Below are 19,191 nucleotides of genomic sequence, written 5' to 3'. Positions count from 1 at the left end.
TTGGAGTTTGTTAAAGCAGCTCTGTTTTTAGGTATTAAATCATCATTGGACCTGGCACATGGCTCTCGCTCTCAGACATGTTTGGGCTTGTGTTGTTGGTCATTGTACAAGGGAAAATAAACACATGACCTCAATATATATTAGCATTGTGATAAGCTGTTTTTTTTATCACGTGAAAATTTATATGGGAGGTGTTATATCACAAATCACTGGTTCTTAGTGGATATTGCAGGCTCTAGTTGCATAAGTGACTCACTCCACTGTAGTAGAGCACAACTATTGCTGATATATAAGTATCAGCACTTATAATGGCTGATAAATGAAAGTGAACAAAGTAAAGAAAAGACAGGAGAAACACCCTTGAGCCATGTGATGAGTTTTGGTGTTGCAAGGTTTGTCTACTAAGGCACTCTGCAGCCTCCCTGTTAGCAACACATTTGGAATGCCATAAACACAACAGCTAAACAATCTGAGCAGAGCTGTGCAAAATATTAGCAAGTGATTCATGGCTTTATGCGACAATAAAAGAAGATTATTTTTAAAGTGCGTCGTCATATTATCTCAGTAAGGGCTAATAAATAACTACATGTAACAAGTGTTAGGACAAACTGTTTCTACCTGTGATAGAAAAAAGATATTGGCCAATATATCTGATTTTTAAATCATCAAGTATCTGTATTGATATCAATATTAAAACGCCTATCTACTCTGGAGATAGGATGGTGCTACTCTAGTCAAGGGCATCTTTTGCTTCCATACTAGCTTCAGTTGCTCTATGGGAGCCTAAACCTTGAGCTTACCCATCTCAAGGTACTACTGTTTATAATTTCTGCCACACATCTTCAAATGTGAACTTTCTGGTCTTTCCTGGTATTTACACTCTTCTTCTCCCAAAATGTTGAATCGTTCCTTTAAGAGAATATTGTACTTGAGTTTGTAATCAAAGTTCTTCAAGGCTGACACATTCCATTGATTTGTCGGCTAGACTTAGAGTGCCCTCAGTTTTTGTTTTGTTTTTTGTTTTGTTTTTTTTGGGGGGGGAAGCAAACCCAGTTTAACCTGTTGTTACCACAGGTTTTCTTCTTTCTTCTTCTTTGTGTTACATGTTCTGCTGAGAAAATAAATTCCTAATGAGAACAGGTGAGGGGAAAATATCCTTAAGTACTATTTAAGTGGACGAGAAGAAAACAGTATGGCAGAAAGCCATTGTGAAAGAGGACACAGATTCTTTAGAAAAGTGTTTGTTAGAATTACTTCTTTACTCATGCTTGGTCTATTTTGATATTTATTAAAAAAAAAACTATTAATATTAATGATATCTGGTATCAGTGCAAATTAGATGCAATCTTGTGCCTGAAGTACATGAGAATAATGATTTAATGGTTATTTAATTATTTTAACTTATATTCCAGGACTTAGATGCAAACTGCTAAAACATGTTTTTCTTTCTCACAGTCTAAACAAGTTAATGGTTGTAATTTGCACATATCTGTGGATTTAAAGGCTCTAAATCTAACACCTAAAGCAATGTGGAAATCCAGAGTCTATGTAATGTAATGAGTAGCTGTGACATTTTATTTTATTTCAATATAAATTCTAATTATACTGCGATGCACGGGGCCCATTGATTATGAATGTGGTCCACAGTTCACTTGAGCCTTCCTTGGGGGGCTTTTAGGCTCTGAGTTGAAAGGTTAAACTGCACCACAGTTAGCTGAAGGGAGGCAGATTGATCGTCTGCTCATCCGTCTCTCAGTGATAGATGGTATAGTTCTGCTGGGACATTCCTGACCTGACCTTTGGAACAGTGCTTCCTCTCTGGTTTTAATATACATTACTCACAAAGGATTGAACGCTCACAAATGCCCACTCACTATCTGACAGACACGCAAGCATGAGTCTTGCCCGGAAGAATGGTGTAAAATAATGTAACATGGTCACAAAATTATTCCACCTCCTATGGATGCTGTTGGTCCTGAAAGTGTAGTTTCCCCTGATTTCTCATGCAATGTAGGTGCAAATGCACTGGAGAATGTGAGTGGGATTATCACTGCAGAATATGTGGGGTCTAATGTACCTCAAAGAGCTGAGCTCAAAGATGTGAGGAGAATGACAATGAGTTGATAATTGACTTTTGCTGTTTCACACATTAGACTCACACGTAATTGTGCTTTTCTCACCCCCCCAAGAAGACTGGGAAATAAAATTGAAATGATTCGAGCAGCGCACATGTGTGTGTACATATGTTTGAACAGAGACGTGCACACCTGTGCGGGGTAGAGCGCGCTCAAGTATGAAGAAATGCTTGAAGACAGGGATTTGTCTTTATGTGTGCTTTCCTGTTACACTGTTGTCATGGGAACAGCATGCAGCTTTTGTGTCATGAGCAGTGAATGACACTGAACTGCACTTGCTTTCTTTTCTTTTTTATTCATCCTCCACTCATTGCTAAAAATGCAAGTGTACGTACAGAGCTTAAGGACACATTCATCGTGTTTTGTAAGGGAGGCCCATTTGCACCCATGTAGACTGATACACTATAAAGTCAGAGGTCTTTCTGAAAGCGTAGAATATCAACTGTACCAGCATGTCTTCGACTCTGAATGGACTATTTTCTATTGATTAACTTGGTGCGTAGGTTGCTGAGGAGCTCTGTTGCTCACAGTAGCACCAACTTTCCGTAGGGCTGTTGGAATGTACTGATAAGAAAGTTAAAAAAATGATGAAGTCTACCTAAAACACTGATCTCTGTGGAAAAGGTGCTAAAATCCTAGTGAGAGATAGGGTTTTTTTTTTTTTCAGGGGGTAGGTAGGTGGCTGTTGTGCAGGTCCTTTTGGCTGGAATGGTAATACTGCTGGTTAAATATGACCCAGCTGGAAGGAACTGCCTGGCTCTCCCCCTTCTCTTCCTCTCTGTCTGAGAGAACACATGCTCCATTGTGCTTCTTTTGCCAGCCCTGATAACAGGCAGGAATGTTTGCATGCATTCATGCAAATGTGCATTTCTGCATGCATCCCTCTTCAGTGTCTTATTAGTATCCTTTCTTCAGCTCTTTAATCTTTGGCTTAATCTTTGCATGTGGGCGCTGTTTGTTTTCTTACCCCACACGTTTCAGCCTGCAGCTACGTTGCCTTGACAGTGAGTTTTTGTGGGGTTTCTTGCGCGTGTCAGTATTAACTTTGTGTGCCATAGGCATCAACAGATCCTTTCATAGAGCTTGCAGTGAGGATGTTGCAACTAGAACAACACTGCATCATTAGCACTGGTATTCTTAGCATGTGTTCCCTGATTTACAGTTGAGAGTGTGTGCTAACAAATGTATTCACATATCAGTTTCTTTGAGTATCCACTCAGAGAAATCACTGCTGTATTTTGACCTGACACATTCATGCAACAGGAAGCCATTCCAGCATTTGAATGTGCACCATTATGGAAATGGAAACTTTTTTTTCTTTCAAGGAAAAAATAATAATTACCATTCAGCCCAGTGGAAACAACCTGTGGAAGGGAGGGCTGAGAGGGACAAAGCCTATCACTAGCACCTTCCACTGCATTTGGCTTGCCTGTTAACGGCAGGAGGTGTCGTTCAGGCATAGACATTAGCCAAATGTATGGGGGTGAGCCGGATCACTTAGCTCGCACATTTTCATTTTAATGGCGGCCATCGCAAGGTTAATTCAGATGTGATGCGGTCAAGACGTGCTTACGTGCTGACACGTCAAGAGACAAATGGTGGTGCTGAGAGGATCCATGGGGCGGAAGGGTTTATCTGTCCACCAGGGAGCAGTTATCGGTACACACACACACACACACACTAAACAATTGTTTTTTTTTGAAGTGTACTCATGGGCTAAGTTAGCTGTGGATAGGCTACAGTAATACAAACAATAAACACACTCAAAAGGAAGCATTTCTTTAGATTGAAATTTTTATTCCAGCTGGATGCTTTTTTTCTATAGACTGCCTCATAGTTACCATATGTAGTATGTTTTTAGTTTGTCTTGGGAATAATGAAAAGGCTGAACTCATATGGATAAATGTACCAACAAATAACACCAACAGGAGCTGTTCCGCCATGGAAACTCAGCAGACAGTTTTTGTGCTGAAGCTAATGCCAGTCAAGGTCTGGAGCACTGCAATTATTGAATCAGCAGAGTGTTCACAACTTTTATACTATGTAACTTTATGTGGTCTGCTTCTTCATGGGTGAGTTTGTAACTGCTGTCTAGTGAGGAAGGAGCGGCTAGCAGGTCCAGCGGGCATGTGGTGTGGAGGTTAGCTGGACAACTCGGAGGCCAGTCAGTTAGACAGAACAACAGACCTTTATTTGGCAATAACAGAACAAGACCATACAAGCCAGGTCTCCACGGCTCTACCCTATTCGTTCATACATGTGCCGGGGTTAGGCAGTTGCCTGCGCTAGCCCGTTACAATGGTATGGTCTCTCTAAACAGATGCATGGTGAGCAGCATGCTCGGCTGTAATGGCTGCCACTGCACTCACACTAGAGCTGTGTCCCAATTCAGGGTCTGCACGCTTGAAGTACGCGCACTACGCGTACTACGTACGATGCGTACTATAAGTACGAAAAGTGCGGAAGTGAGAGGCTTGTGAAATGGGACGGTCTAGCCTTCATCGCACGGTTCAGGTTGCCTAGCAACCACGATACTAACCACGAGAAATGTTACATACAGCTTTGTTTGACAGAAATGAAGGAGAAAAAATGTTTTGTTGGTCATTCACTTTTGTCATGACATCACTTTGATTAGTTGAGTATCTGAGGCTGAAACCACGGGACTGTAAAACATGATTGTTGGGCTTCATTTCTGTACTGAACAGTCATTTCAAGAGTAGTTAGTAAATAACAATTAGCTCGTGTTGTTCATGAGACTAAAATCATCTCACTGTGGTAATGTAAATATAATATGGCCAATATTATATATATATATATATATATATATATATATATATATATGGCTTTACAACTAAGTTAACGCTGAAACATCACTAATGTCACACAACTCTGCCGACATGTGGCCAACAGCAATGTTTTAATGTTCTTCGTTATTAAACATTCGCACATAAATAAGTGACGTCATATTCAGTACTTACTTTTGACAGTTCACTCTTCGGCCACTCCCTTCTGCCATATTTTGCGGCAAAATTATCCACACCCACCGCCGTGCTATGAATTGTGGGATATATGGGATCACGAAGCGTGCACCGGATCACGAAGCGTGCACCGGACCACGCTTGATATTTGGGGAAATCGACGGCGCATTTGGAGTATGCGTTTGAAGTACACTTCGAATTGGGACAGCCATCGTCGCGTGGCGGTGACGTAATCACACTTAAAATGCATACTTCAAGCGTGCAGACCCTGAATTGGGACACAGCTTAGGAGACTCTCAAACTACCACAATAATAGAACGACACCCCCTAGTGGTGCTATACCATTTAAATGGTTATGCTACAAGTTGCTGTGGTTCGGGCAACTGAAAATGGGACTGAAAATGCCTGAGTTCACAGATTAAGAGTTGGGACCCAGAGTATGTGATGGAAAATATGGAAAAGGAAATCCAAAAATCCTGCGTGACAGGATGTAAAAATTAAAGGAACGTTAATGGCATCCCACCGCAGCTTCTTCTAGACAGATGGATCGAATGCACTGGAGGCAAAACATATATATATATATATATATATATATATATATATATATATATATATAAATATATAAAGTTTGATTGCGGGGAGTTAAAGTGTCCCTTTAAACTTGGAACAAGTCTCATTCTCTGAAACTGCATTCATCTTGCGCAACATAAGACATAAAACACTTCTATTATTGTCTGGAAGAACAGGATGCTCTCTGCATCTTTGTCTTTTGTCCAAAGGCAGACTTGAATCATAGATGGGTAGATGGGGAGACAAGGGAGCGATAGAGAGAGTGAGAGCAAGGGGAATAAGGAAACAGAGAAAAAAAACTGATGGGGTCCAGAAAGAAGATTTGCACTGCTGTATTGTTGGTATTATTTGCGTCTTTATGGCATTATGAGACTGTGATGTCGGGATTGTGTTCACTTTGATGAAATATCCTCCCATTCATAGTCACTGTGGAGAGTGTAATTGTATCTCAGCAGAGGAGTTACATGCAGACATCAGACACTATACTCACCCAGGGTATAGGGATTACACTCATACATGTGTAGACAAATGATACCTCCACACACAGGCACGTGTATACGCTTGTCTCTCTTTACTTGCACAAACGAACGCATACACACACGTGCACACGCACAAATGCCACTGAAGCCTCCCTCGAAATGGACCTCTAGGTTTTGCCAGCAGTGCAGATTAAGCACTATCTTGCTGTGAATGTCACACTGGCTGTCTGTGACCTCAGCAAAACAGGTAAAAAATATCCCACCTTATATAGTGTTCTTCCTCTGTCCCACTCATTCAACCCCTCCTGCTGCCCCCATTGGCTGGTGTCCCTTCTCTCGTCGCCCTCACTTGTTCTTTCTGGCAAACGTTCATTCTGCTATTTTTTATTTCCCTGCAGTTTGGACCTCATTTCACCTTTGCTTCTATTATTCCTCGCATCACGTCTTCCAAATCTATTTTCTCATATGTCCATGGATTCAGTCTGCTTTGTGTCTGTCTGCCCCACCACCCGTTCGCCCTTAGCCCCGCTTCTTTCTCTCTTTCCTTTTTGGTCTCTTCTTGTCTCCTTCCTCTCGGAGGGGTTGCTGTCCTGCCCGAGTGCAGCGCGGTGACCATCGATTCATCAAAGTGTCACAGCGCGCCACCACAGTTCTGTGTGTCTGCCACTGAACAACTGCACCAGCAAAGCAAACAACAGCACCTGCACACAAACACAGGCGCAGGTAGAACCTGGAGTGCTGCCCCAGCAAGGTCACACCTCTCCCTGTACACTCATTTGGCAGCCTGCACACTGGAGATGCTAAGTGCCAAGTGGATGCTGCCAGTGGCACAGCGGGCTAAGCAGTGGACAACATATCTGTTGAACATCCACACAGTTAACATTCCACTACAAGCCTTCTGCAAACAGTTCCCAATGGCATGATGGAAGATGAAATATGCTAAGCACTTAAAAACGATGGCCATTTCCTAATTGCTGAACTAGCATCTCTGCTGCTCTTCGGCATTCACTGGTTCACCAGAATTTACACAATCTGAGAAAACATGACCTTCTTACTTTACCGGTGGCTAAAAAAGCACCGTCAGCAGTGTCTTTATGGTGTCTTTATGGTGTGTCAGTAGAGTCAACTGCAGGTTGGGCTCTTCCCTGCAGATTTACACCGAAGGCCTTCAGAGTAGGTCACCAGCTCCCAGATGCTAATTTCATAATGCATCCTGGGCGAGCCTTAAATAATCCATCCAAGCCCCAAGTGCAGGATCCACTTAATCAAAGGCTCTGGGTTTTCAAAGAACAGGGACAGCAGACTTACAGAACCTCGGTTAACCTCATTTGAATCTTATGGTGACCTTTTTTTCTGCAGTTGCGCATAATTTAGAATGAGCATGACCGCAGGGTGCAGCAGAAACATCTGCAAGTGTCCCTGTTATCACCCCCCCCCCCCCCCCCCCCCCCCGATATGAAAACCAAACTCTATAATGTTGCAAACTGGTCCTTAATGGCCACAGAAGTGCATTTTCAAGCGCCTGTTTTTTCTACAATTGAGTTCTGAGTCTGAGCCTGACCGTTTTTCATCAGGAATATAACTGTTTTTGGCTACAGCCAGAATAAAACAGCTTCTCGTAAAACTCCAGTTTGGTCTTTTGTCCAAGATTGTATGCATCATTATCAATTTAGGAGTTGGTCACTTGGCACTGCTGCTTACAATTCAAAACAGCATTTAGCAGAGCTCTGGCAGCAGACATATCCTCCATCATTATTACTTTTTCTTTTCATTTTTTTGCTTCGCTTAATTGTGTCCATAAAACACAGAGCCTGAGTTCCTGCCTGGTTGATCACCTGTCATACAGCGTGCTTCATGCTGCAATGGCATGTGCACTGTGCGTGAAAACCTTTTATTTAGCTGCAGAACACACTCTCTTTGTAATGTTTTCACTTCAGCTGGTAGCACCTCAAGAGTCACGAAATCAATTATTTCTTCAATTTGATGCTGAAAGTGATTAATAACAATTCAATCGCCCTAACTTTCCTGGTATTGTTTTATAATACAGTCCACTCTACTCGTCTTTACTCAGTACAATAGGTTGGCAGACCCTTTTGATCCCCATCAAGCTCTGCAATCTGTCTGCTCTACAGTGTGAGCTCCTGATTGGCATTGTCTAACTGAGGCGCTGTAATGAGGGAGATGATGAGGAGATTATTGACTGGGTTGTGGGTAAGAAAGTCAGGTGGGAGAGTTAGATGTGGGGGTTTTACCTGGATATTAGTATTGACCTGATGGTAATTGGGAGGCTGGATGCTCACTCGCTGAGCCTATTTAAAGGCTTTAATAAAAAATCAGATGAAGATAGCTCTCACTTTGATCATTTTTTTTGTTCTTCTCTCTTGATTCTTCTTAAAGAAGAGGGAAAAAATGTACATGATTTTTACACATGCCATGTGTAAATGGCATGTGTAAAATGCCATTTACACATGGCATGTGTAAATGGCACATGCCATTTACATGTCATGTAAATGGCATGTGCTCACAGACACAGACACATAGACAACGCTTCTTACATGCCATTTACACATGCCATTTACACATGCCATTTACACATCTGTAATCTGCTTGCTTACAGATTTCTTGCTTACAGAAATCTGTAAGCAAGCTATTTGCTTGCTTACAGATTTCTAAAGCAAGCAAATAGCTAAACCCTGGATGCACTATTAAACGTGTAGTTTAATTCTGTTCCACAAACGTTAATTCTTGTCTGCGTACGAGTGCACTCACATTAGCATCTTTTGGAGGAGGTCAAGCGCACATGAAGCACTGAAAAGTGACGGTGGAGAGGCTTCTGCCTGTTTTTGGACCAGACAGGCCCTTGGGAGTCAACAGTGGCATGACAGATACACTGTGACTGGATGAACCTCGAGCTGCTGCCAATGCCATCCAGACAGCCTATATCTTAACCTTCTGAAACTATCTGCTTTTATCCTTCTCCCCCCAAAAATGCATTTCCTCTACCTGGGAAAGAAAAATATGTTTGTATCTGTGTGTGTGCATGTGCTTTTGGGTGGGTGGATGTTTTTCCAGTAGCGATTCAGGATACATAAACACCTTGACGTGGTGTGTAGCCCCTGAAATCTTTGACATTCACTTTGATTGCTACCATGAGAACAAATGCAGCATTTGCTTGTCCGGGTAACCAATAACAAACCCACTTTTTCAGCTTTGTTTACTTTGTTTTTTCAACTTTGAGTGAAAGTAAAATGTATTTTTGTTAAGCCCCACCCCTTTTAGTCTCTTTAGTTGCCTTCATGCTTGGTGCCTTATTACCTGTAAATCCCTGCTGGTTTCTCAGACATGATGCATATTTCAGAGTGAAAATATGGACAGATTTTGGGCTTTGAGTTTTCCCTACCCATCAGAGAATGTGCACAAAGTAGAACAGAGTCTATATGCTTCACAACCATTCAATGTCCACCTCCACCCCACCCCCACAACCCATCAAAGCAGCCTCTACTTTTACCTGTCTCAAAGCTGCAATGTGTTTACTCAATAATCCTTATTTAAACTGTCACTTTTTTTATGCCCTCAGGTAGCATGCATTGATTCATCACAGACATTTGCCCTGTTTGTCTGTGCATACAAATGAACAAAACAAATATCGTATCTACTGCAAGTCTTGCATTCTGGTTGTTGAATAATGTGGGTTATCCAGATAACAGATGTCCTGCAATTATACTCTCCTAATTACATTTTAATCAGGCTACATTATGATGCAGGTTTTTTGGCTGAAGTGAACAAAAGGGAAATATACTTCATTTGTATTAATAGCATGTGCAAGGATATATTTATTTAGCTCACTTCTGTGTGACCACGAATATGTTTATAGGGTACCAGATTCCTGATGTAGCGAGGGATTTAAATCTGTCTGTTCAGATTCAGTGTTCTTGGGGGGGGGGTTATGGTTTTTTGACATAAAGAAAATCATTGCCATTTCCATCTCTTCTCCTTATCCAATTGAGGGAGCCAACCATTTGCACTCACATTCACACCTATGGACAATTAAGAAACATCAGTTAACCTAACCCCACTCACTGCATGTCTTTGGACTGTGGGAGGAAGCCGGAGTACCTGGAGAGAACCCACACAAACTCCACACAGAAAGATCCCATCCTGATGGTGGAATTGAACTCAGGACCTTCTTGCTGTGAGGGAAGAGTGCTAGTCACAGCTTTTTATATATCTTTTTCAATTATGCATTGCAAGTTTTGATTTAAAAAAACAAAAGAAGAAGAAAAAAAGCAGGTATTGTAGTGGCAGAAAATTACAATCATCTCCATTCTGTTTTTTGTTTTTTTTACAATGTATGAAATCAAATTAATATTGTTTTAAGAGGCACCTTAGCCCAAAACCAAACTCCTACATTTTCCACCAGGCTGTAGTGTTATTTCTCCACCTAGATTTTTTTGTATGGTCTGCTTTTGCTCCACAAGGCAAGCGGTCATTAGCTGTGGCCATTCATTCCATCATATTCAAGAGAAGGCTGGCGTCTCTACAGTGGATATCTACCGAGCCCGGCAGGTGACACCAAAATCATCTAGATAGAGGAAAAGTGGCATAGACCAGGGGGAAATATGGAAATTTGATTTGGGAATAATGTGCCTCTTTAACTATTGAACGTTATGTGTATAAACACAGTAATTTGTAAATTAACTCTGAAAGCACAGACAAAATTCAGAGTTGTGCATAATATAGCTAGTGCAATGACACATCATTCCTCATTAGTGATTAATTACAGCCAAATCCTAACATTGATTAAAAGTCTCTGCTGTGCTCAGATCAGTCGAAGACAAGTCATTTAGCTTGGAGATTGAAAACGCTCACAGACACATAGACAACGCTTCTTACATCTACCCCGAGCCTTGTACGGATACAATTAAAATCTCAGATTGAAGGCAGTTTAAGTGGCTGTTGAAAAAAAAAAAAGCAAGATGACTTCAATTAATGTAGCAATCAAGTACGTCTCCTCCTCTCCCCTCTCGTCACCTCGACTCTTCTTCTCGAGCTATGTCATGTATTAACGTGGGAACCTATTATTAATGTGGTGGTAGGACCAGTGCTGTGTGTGATGAACAAGCGTGTGATGATGGAGGTGGGTAGAGGTGGGGAAAGCTGAGAGAAGGGGGGGGGGGGGGGGGAGCCATTTAGCACTGCAATATTAATGGCTTATGCTGTAGGTGATAATGGATGTTGCTGCATTTGGTGCAAAATGTTTGACTGTGGGTGTGCATTTGTATAATTTCCTTTCTTGAGTGTAGATGAGTGAGGTTTTTGTCTTTTTATTTGGAGAATCCTTAACGTTTAAGCACTCTGCTAGCTGTTCTGTACTCTGCTAACGTGTCTTTCTGCCTTTCAATAACTGACTATTTCTTTTTCTCTTTCTCTTTCTTCACAGCTCAGAACTGCAGTTACACATTACAGAATCCCAATGGGACAATAGAAAGCCCTGGATACCCTTACGGCTATCCTAACTATGCCAACTGTACATGGGTCATTGTGGCGGCGGAGCACAACCGGATACAGCTGGTGTTTCAAGGCTTTGCCCTAGAGGAGGACTTTGACATCTTGTCTGTATATGATGGGCCGCCCAGCCCCGGAAACCTGCGAACAAGGTAGTTTATTTTGTGTATGTTCTGAAAAAGCCTCACTAGAAGCACACACACGCTATTTGGCTACCATATTAGTAACAGTCATTTCAGGCTAGCAAGATCAAGCACTTCTGTAAAATAATAAGGGCCATGACTTCAGTTTCAAAGACATAAAAACTGCACATATAGATGCAACAGAGGTTTGGTGACTGTGTTTTTTGAGTGAGGATGAAAAATCTAAAAATAATGAGTCTTCATTAACGACTCAATCCATTGTGCTGGCTTCTCTTACCAAAGCACTAAACAAATTCCATGTTAATTTATATTATGGATGTGGCTTGCCAAGAAACCTGCACTTAACATCATGTTTACTGCAATTATGAATAGATATGCCTGACCACTCATTTTACACTGCTGGGAAAGCTGTGTGGATACATCGAGGTTTAGTGTGCTTAGCGCTGAGTGATGCACTTCTACATATCTTGGTTGAAACAAGATGTTATTGAGTTACTATTAACTTGATCATACTATGACCTCTGACATCAACAAGGCATTTTCATTCAGAGACCTGCCATTCATATTTCCTGTTTCTGAACCACTCTCTGTAAATATGCTTGTGATAGAAACTTCCAGTAGATCAGCAGCAGTTTCTGAAATGCTTAGACCAGCCCATGTGGCACCAGCAAGCACTCCAGCATGCCGTGTTTAAAGCCACTTAAATCATAATTTTTTTCTCATTTTGATGAACACTTTGAACTTCACCAGGTTTTCTTAAACCATGTCTATAGGTCTATAGGTACCTAAAAAAGTGACTGTATAAGTGTCTGTAGTTGGATTAATGCAAAATTGAAATACCAGTGTTGCTTTCATATTTTAAGGTTTAATCGTTTCATTTAAGTTAAACGAAAAGCATTTAATACAGTCTGATAAGTATCTGTTCTATACATTAGCACCATGGTGGCATAGAAGCAAGAAGGTTCTGGATTTGAACCTGCCTGTGTTTTCCCTGTGCCTGCAGGTGCAGATATGAGCTTGATAAACCTGATCAGTAAGATTAGAAAAGTATTCTGTCCCAGTCCATTTTTAAGTGCGTGAATGACGGGCACCCTGCAGCCGTTTTGAACAGTCACTTTTTGCACTGCTACATTAAAGTACCAAAGTGTCACCAGAGGTTCAAAACTCACTGAAGTACAAATAAGTTCCCCTCGTTACAGGTACATTAGTGCTCCACTGACAAGCTTTGGTACTTTTTGCCCAACCACTCACCCCTTTGAATGCTCAGATTTTGCGTCAAAGACGGCGCCACGTTCCCAAATCCGTGTTAATGCAGCCACTACAAAGATCTTGGGAATCTGAAAAGAAAACCCTGATTTTAATCAATTAAATTGTACTTTTTGAGTTGTTTGCCCTCAACGGTATTGATGACGGCAATGAACAGGTAACTGGAAAAGAGGGGAAATTATCAAGATTAAATTCAGTGAAGCATTCAGAAGCAGTCGGCGCAGACTCTTTGGTGACTAATACCATACGGACCCTGCGACGGCATCCGGGGTTATTCCCTGGGATTCTGGGCACATTTTATGCTTGAGAGCTTCCCACAAAAAAGAAATAACTTCTCACTTGGGTGTGGAGACTCAAATAAACAATTTCTGAAACAACTTCCTCCAGTTCAGCCAATTTAATACCCTTAGAGAATCCTGCCTCGTGCTTTCCCGTGAAACTCATACAGTCCGTGTTTGGTTTTGAGATTTTCGAAGTAAACATTCTATTTATATCAGCTGCAATTATAAAAGATAGAGCCGGAGAGCTTCAATTCATTGATTCAATTAAGTTTATTTTGGGATATCGCTGCTTGCAGGCTATCTAGCTAACCTCTTGGCAGCCCTCTTGCTAACACACTCACCTAATTAGAGACAATTTCACCATTTGATCAATTAAAGCCACACCGAAAAATGTTTTTAGTTCCTGTCACCTTCTGCTACGAGCTTGGCCTCGCATTTTAAAGCATATGAAAGCCCTCTGCAGACAAATGAGAAAAATGTTAAGCGCTCTTGTCACCGACACTGTTTCGAGTCTCCGTCGGGCCTTCTCTGTTTTTCCCCGTCGATATGTCTCTCTCTCTCTCTCTCTAGCTCTCACCCCCTCTCTTCCCCTTCCCCTCCCCTCCTCTGCATCTCTCATTTTGTGCCAGTGGTGCCTCTACAGCATCTCCCCACAGAAAGCAAATGAAAGAGAGAAGAAAATCCATTATGGATTGGTGTTGCCCTGTTCTCACCCAGCCTTTCTGCTGTTTGGACTTCTGGGCCTTGTTGTATATTGATGCTCCGGCGGGACAGAGGGGTGGGGGTGGGGAAGGAGGAGAGGAAGCGTTTCTCTCTCTGTCAAAGTCCTTTGAAAATAAGTGAAGGAAAAGAAAATGAATTTAAAAAGACGATCACAAAAAAAGAAAGTTGGGGGAGGGGGTCGATGAAACAGTGAGCGAGATGGAGAAGCAGTGAAGTTCTTGCTTGCTGGGGATTTTGTTTGTGTTGACTTTGATGAGAGTTCCTCTCCTTTCAAAAGAGGCATCTTGTAATAACGTCAGACTTCAGACTGTATCTTTGAGTGAGCTCGGGATTAAGCTAGCAAGCAGCTTTTACCAGTCAACAGGCGTCTGTCAGAACACGCTTGTATATTTGCACTGACACCCCCGCGCGTGCATGCATTTTCCTGCGCACGCAGACGCACACGTGATAATTTCAACCTTCTCTCTTCTCTCATCTCCCACTTGTGTCAGAGGTAATTTTCCTCCCATCCTCCTTACTCTTCGCCCTCCGTTCCATCCACACCTATTTTCAAAAATCTTATCTCTTCTTGCTGCTCTCCATTTTGTGTTTTGCATGCTTTTTTTTTTTTTTTTTTGCTAAGTTTGATCAGTGCTTTCTGTGCATCACTGCGTGGCCCTTCAAGCTTTAAATATTTTCTTTGATCTCAAGTCGTCATAAAAAAAAAATAAAATTAAAAAAATGTTTTCCCTAATTTCATATTCAAATGATCACCTTTCATTTCCTATTCAAAGCAGTCACTCTGTGCTGGATTTGTTTATTTATCCATTAATTTATTCACTGCTGTCACAGCAAAGCCAAGAAAAACGGTGTTATCAGGGGAACGCTGGGTTACAAATCAGCTATGTATACGCGCGTGTGTGTGTATTTCAAAGTATATATGCACTCTGGTGTGTGTGTGGGTGTGGGTGGGTGGGTGTTTGCGAGCGTGTATCCTCCTGCAGTAGTTGCTTTATGAGTCACTGCCACTCCTTAAGAAATGCATATGTGAGTCAGTCTGTTGCTGCAGCACTTCATTAAACTGCCGATCCCAACTGATACCTGGGAAGCAGACAGAAAACTCGAAGGAAATTTCAGGTGTTTGAAAAAGAAGTGCGCAGAAATAAGACTCACTGATTTAAATCCCACAACGCAAGCACGAGCTGCTGCTGGTATTTGACTACTGTTAATTAAACAGAGCATTGCATTCCAAAGGCAAGGTGATTAATTGGTTAAGTTCATCATGGGTGCTCGATGGTGTGGTGGAAGTTGTTGTAAAAATCGTTCAACATTCTCTTAAAAAATAAAAAAAAGAATGAATGAAACCATGAAAGAGAGATGTATACAATTTTATAGAGAACCATATTTATATTGCATATTTTAACCCATTTAGCCATTTTCAATCGTTTTCATATACACTGAATTCAGAGCTGGAGCGATTAAAGTAGCTTAGCATGAATAGTAAGAGTAGTTCTTTTCAAAGTAAGAACAAAAAAGAAAAGAACTCAAAGTTCAAGGTTGCATCACATGCTATATGACTGGACAGCATTAGGGGTTAAAAGTGTCGGTTGCCACAGACAGCCAGTGCACAGATCTCTGTAGGCTTAGCCTATTCCAGCTCTATATCCTGTCTGTGACAACAATCCCCTTGTTAAGTGATAACGTACTGATCCTGCTTTGGATCTAGGCCTCCACCAGGCCAGTTCAGTCCATGCTGTGCTCCTTAACTGATACTATCGCCCAAAAAACATCTCACCTTTCCACTACTTCTTTCTTTTTTCTCTTTAGCACTCTTTATGGACAGCATGGCTTTAAGTTGTGCTTTTAAAAAAGTCACGGTGTATGGTCTACTACAGCCACCTTCCTCAACTTTTGATATGAAGATTAAATTGAGGGTTATGACTTTTTAGACATAAAATATGTCAAACCATCCGGCATTTTAATGACTAACCTCTTGTTGTGGACGGTGTCATGTGACACACTCTGTTGACGGCAGTTTCCATGTTTTCTTCTTGACATATGAAGCTGCTTGCCTCTGCAATATATCACTGACTGACACTTAACACGCACTTCCCTTAAGAACAATTTAACCATAGCTAGCGAGTTCCTGTGCTTCTGTGGTGTCTATTAGTCTAATGATAGAACTAGACATGCTGTGTCAGATCATTTTATTGCACAAATAGGCCAGTTGTTTTCATCTACTTTCAGTCTTCATGCTGATACTATGCATCCATCCATCCACCCATTTTTACTTCTGCTTATCCGAGGCCCTGGCCAGATGGTTCATTCAAAACTTCTTGCTTTGAGGCAACAACACTAATCACCGTGTCACTGTGCTGCCCGCTCGCACCATCACTGCAAATAAATGCTAATTAGATTATAATTAGATTAAGACTAACCTTTTCCTAAATTTCTATACCTTTTGTACAAAGTAGTAAGATAGCTGGTTTAAAGCATACAAAATCCATGTTCAAGAGCATATTTCTATTTTATTGCTGCTAAATGACATTTAAATTATCAATAGGAAATGTTTCGCTAGACACCACTAACCCCAGGTGACTTGGGTTAAAGAGTCTGTGCTTTTACAGCATAGCAGTCAGAGAGGCCTTCCAAAAATTAAAGCATCACTCAGCTGACCTTATGTGAGACTGAGCCTCTACAGCCTCACTCATTTTCACTATGCACAAAAGTGCACATTTCTCACTTGTGAAAAGCAATCTTTTTCTCACTTCCGTGTCACATTTCACATTGTTACTACGAGTCAGGGAGCACCGAGTACATTTCAGCACATGGAAAAGCTGCTGGGGTGTGTGAAGGCACCTCTCCCAACGTGCCTTCGTCTCATTGATGCGGTGATGGAACAGAGGGACTTAAGCCTTGGCAGTCTGGGGGGAAAAAAAGAGGGGTGTCAGAGGAGGGATGGCGAGAGTGAGGAGGAGGCACAGATTTTCAGCTCGCGGGCTCGATAGGACCTAAATAAGGAGCACTGACGCATGGTTCTGGGAGTGGCATTAACACTATTGTCAGCCCTCAGTGCTGTGAGGCTGGGGTGTCACAATATGTGGACGTGTTTGTGTGCAAACGGGTGTATGCGCTCAGTCTGTGCTTACAAAAGGGGAGCTAGATCATAGCCCATCTCAGCAAGCTGATTCAGGTGTCGACAAAATCAAGGTTTATTCACACACATGCATGTGCACACACACACACACACACACACACACACACACACACACACACACAGGGACTTTCATGGAATATAGAAAGCTGGAAAACAGATTTTTTTTAGACTTTTCTGCTCTTTATGAACCTTTTCTCTTCAATTATAGTAGCTGCTCACATAAAAACATATGGATGTGCATTTAGTAGTTTACAGCACCTATATCTAGCTTTAGATACTCTATAATTTGTCTATCCACGTCTCATATTGTATGTGTGAACGAGTACATTGTTAGTCGGCGAGTCAAGAGTGTAAAGAGCCAATGTCTGCGGGTCATGGTGAGAGCGGGTGACGTATAGTGGCGCTTCATTCCTCCCAATAACTCTTCCCCGCTTGAAGGCCCGGACCATCAATCCCTCACAACACACACTCTGCGAAATGACTCGCGCACGTCAGCCCGCTGGGTCAGGCATGCTTAATATGCGCATTGCCTTTTTCTTCTGCTCAGCCCTGAGATATTAACACATTGCGTGGTGTCTTTTTCATCTCTTCATCTAAAGGAAGAAGTTGCGGGTTTGATTTCTGCACGTGTGAAAAATACGGTTTCAAGGCTGCATGGTTTTATTAGTTTGTGCTGATCGTGATTAAGCTTCTTATTCAACACGACTCTTGCAAACGGGCATTCATTCCATGTAAACATGTTGATAGCTTCTTCTTCTTCTTCTTCTTCTTCTTTTTTTCATACGCACACTCCCAGACATGTGCAAGCACATGCACAAGCAAACACACAGAGACACACACATGCACACACATTGTTGGATTTATGGTTCCCTTGAGTCTGGGCTGTTAATGGAGAGACTGCCACTTATCAACGCCAGCTTTAACGACAGACTGCTAAAAACAGGACGAAGAGTGATAGTTTGTTTTTCATCATACCGCGTCGGGAAAAAGTGAAACGATGTTGAGATTTATGGCATCTGCCCACCTGTAAGGCAGAATTATTAGACCCAGTAACCCCAGATTAGAGAAATAATCAACTAGATGCCTGTGAATTTATATCTCGCATCCCGTGTATCACTCATTGTGTTTATTGCTATTGACATCCCCCCCCCCATCCCGTGGCCTATCAATGCACTTAACAGGGTACACTGCAACAGCAGCATGAAATTAAATGTCGTCCTGCTGAGATAAAAGATTAAATATGAAGCGCACCGTTCCAAAAAATAATATGCGATTTTCGGCCCTTTTGTGCTGGTGATCTCAGTTTTATAGAGTCAAAGGAATACTCTGAAATTTTGGAAAACCAGCACATCTAAGCCTCCAAGAATGTAATTATTACCTCTACAAATAGTGCTATAATTATGGCCATGTAGCGCACCCTGTTTACATTTTAGTCACAACGAGTTCTCCAAAAGGAAATTACATACAGTAATTGCACCTTTTGCCTTGTACAGCCTCACTTGATAAAGGGTTTCATGTGCATAGTATCACATAAAAAGCAGACAATCTGAATGAGTTTAGTTTCAGTTTAACTGAATGAAAGGGGTAAAATGAAAAAGAACGGTTACATGAATGGGCCTTACCATTTTGCAGACTAATTTTGTGACTGACTCTGAGTAGTCCTAAAGCACAGGCCCTTTAAAGCAGGGGTGGGCAATCTCAGTCCACAAGGGCCGGTGTCCCTGCAGGTTTTAGATGTGTCCTCGAACCAACACAGCTGATTTAAATGGCCAAATTAGCTCCACAACATGTCCTGAAGTTCTCCAGAGGCCTGGTAACGAACTAATCATGTGATTCAGGTGTGTTGACCCAAGGTCAGATCTAAAACCTGCAGGGACACCGGCCCTTGTGGACTGAGATTGCCCACCCCTGCTTTAAAGCAAATCCAAAACTCACTTAAGCTTGCATTGTTTGAAATGGCCAGCAGGGGATGAGT

At 41.7% G+C, this 19,191-nt stretch overlaps 1 protein-coding gene across 1 annotated transcript in view; it reads left to right on the top strand.

Annotated features, from left to right (window-relative positions):
* The window catches only part of csmd2 (CUB and Sushi multiple domains 2), a 265,124-nt gene that overhangs the window by 8,103 nt on the left and 237,830 nt on the right, over window positions 1–19,191 (top strand). Inside the window, exon 2 of the mRNA XM_085147768.1 lies at window positions 11,603–11,819. Within this exon, the coding sequence (XP_085003894.1) occupies window positions 11,603–11,819 (217 nt within the window). The remainder of the gene's footprint in view (window positions 1–11,602; window positions 11,820–19,191) is intronic.

Source organism: Neolamprologus multifasciatus, chromosome 22 (assembly GCF_963576455.1).
Source record: "Neolamprologus multifasciatus chromosome 22, fNeoMul1.2, whole genome shotgun sequence".
NCBI classification, from domain to species: Eukaryota; Metazoa; Chordata; class Actinopteri; order Cichliformes; family Cichlidae; genus Neolamprologus; species Neolamprologus multifasciatus.
This window is presented reverse-complemented; position numbering and strand designations above follow the sequence as displayed.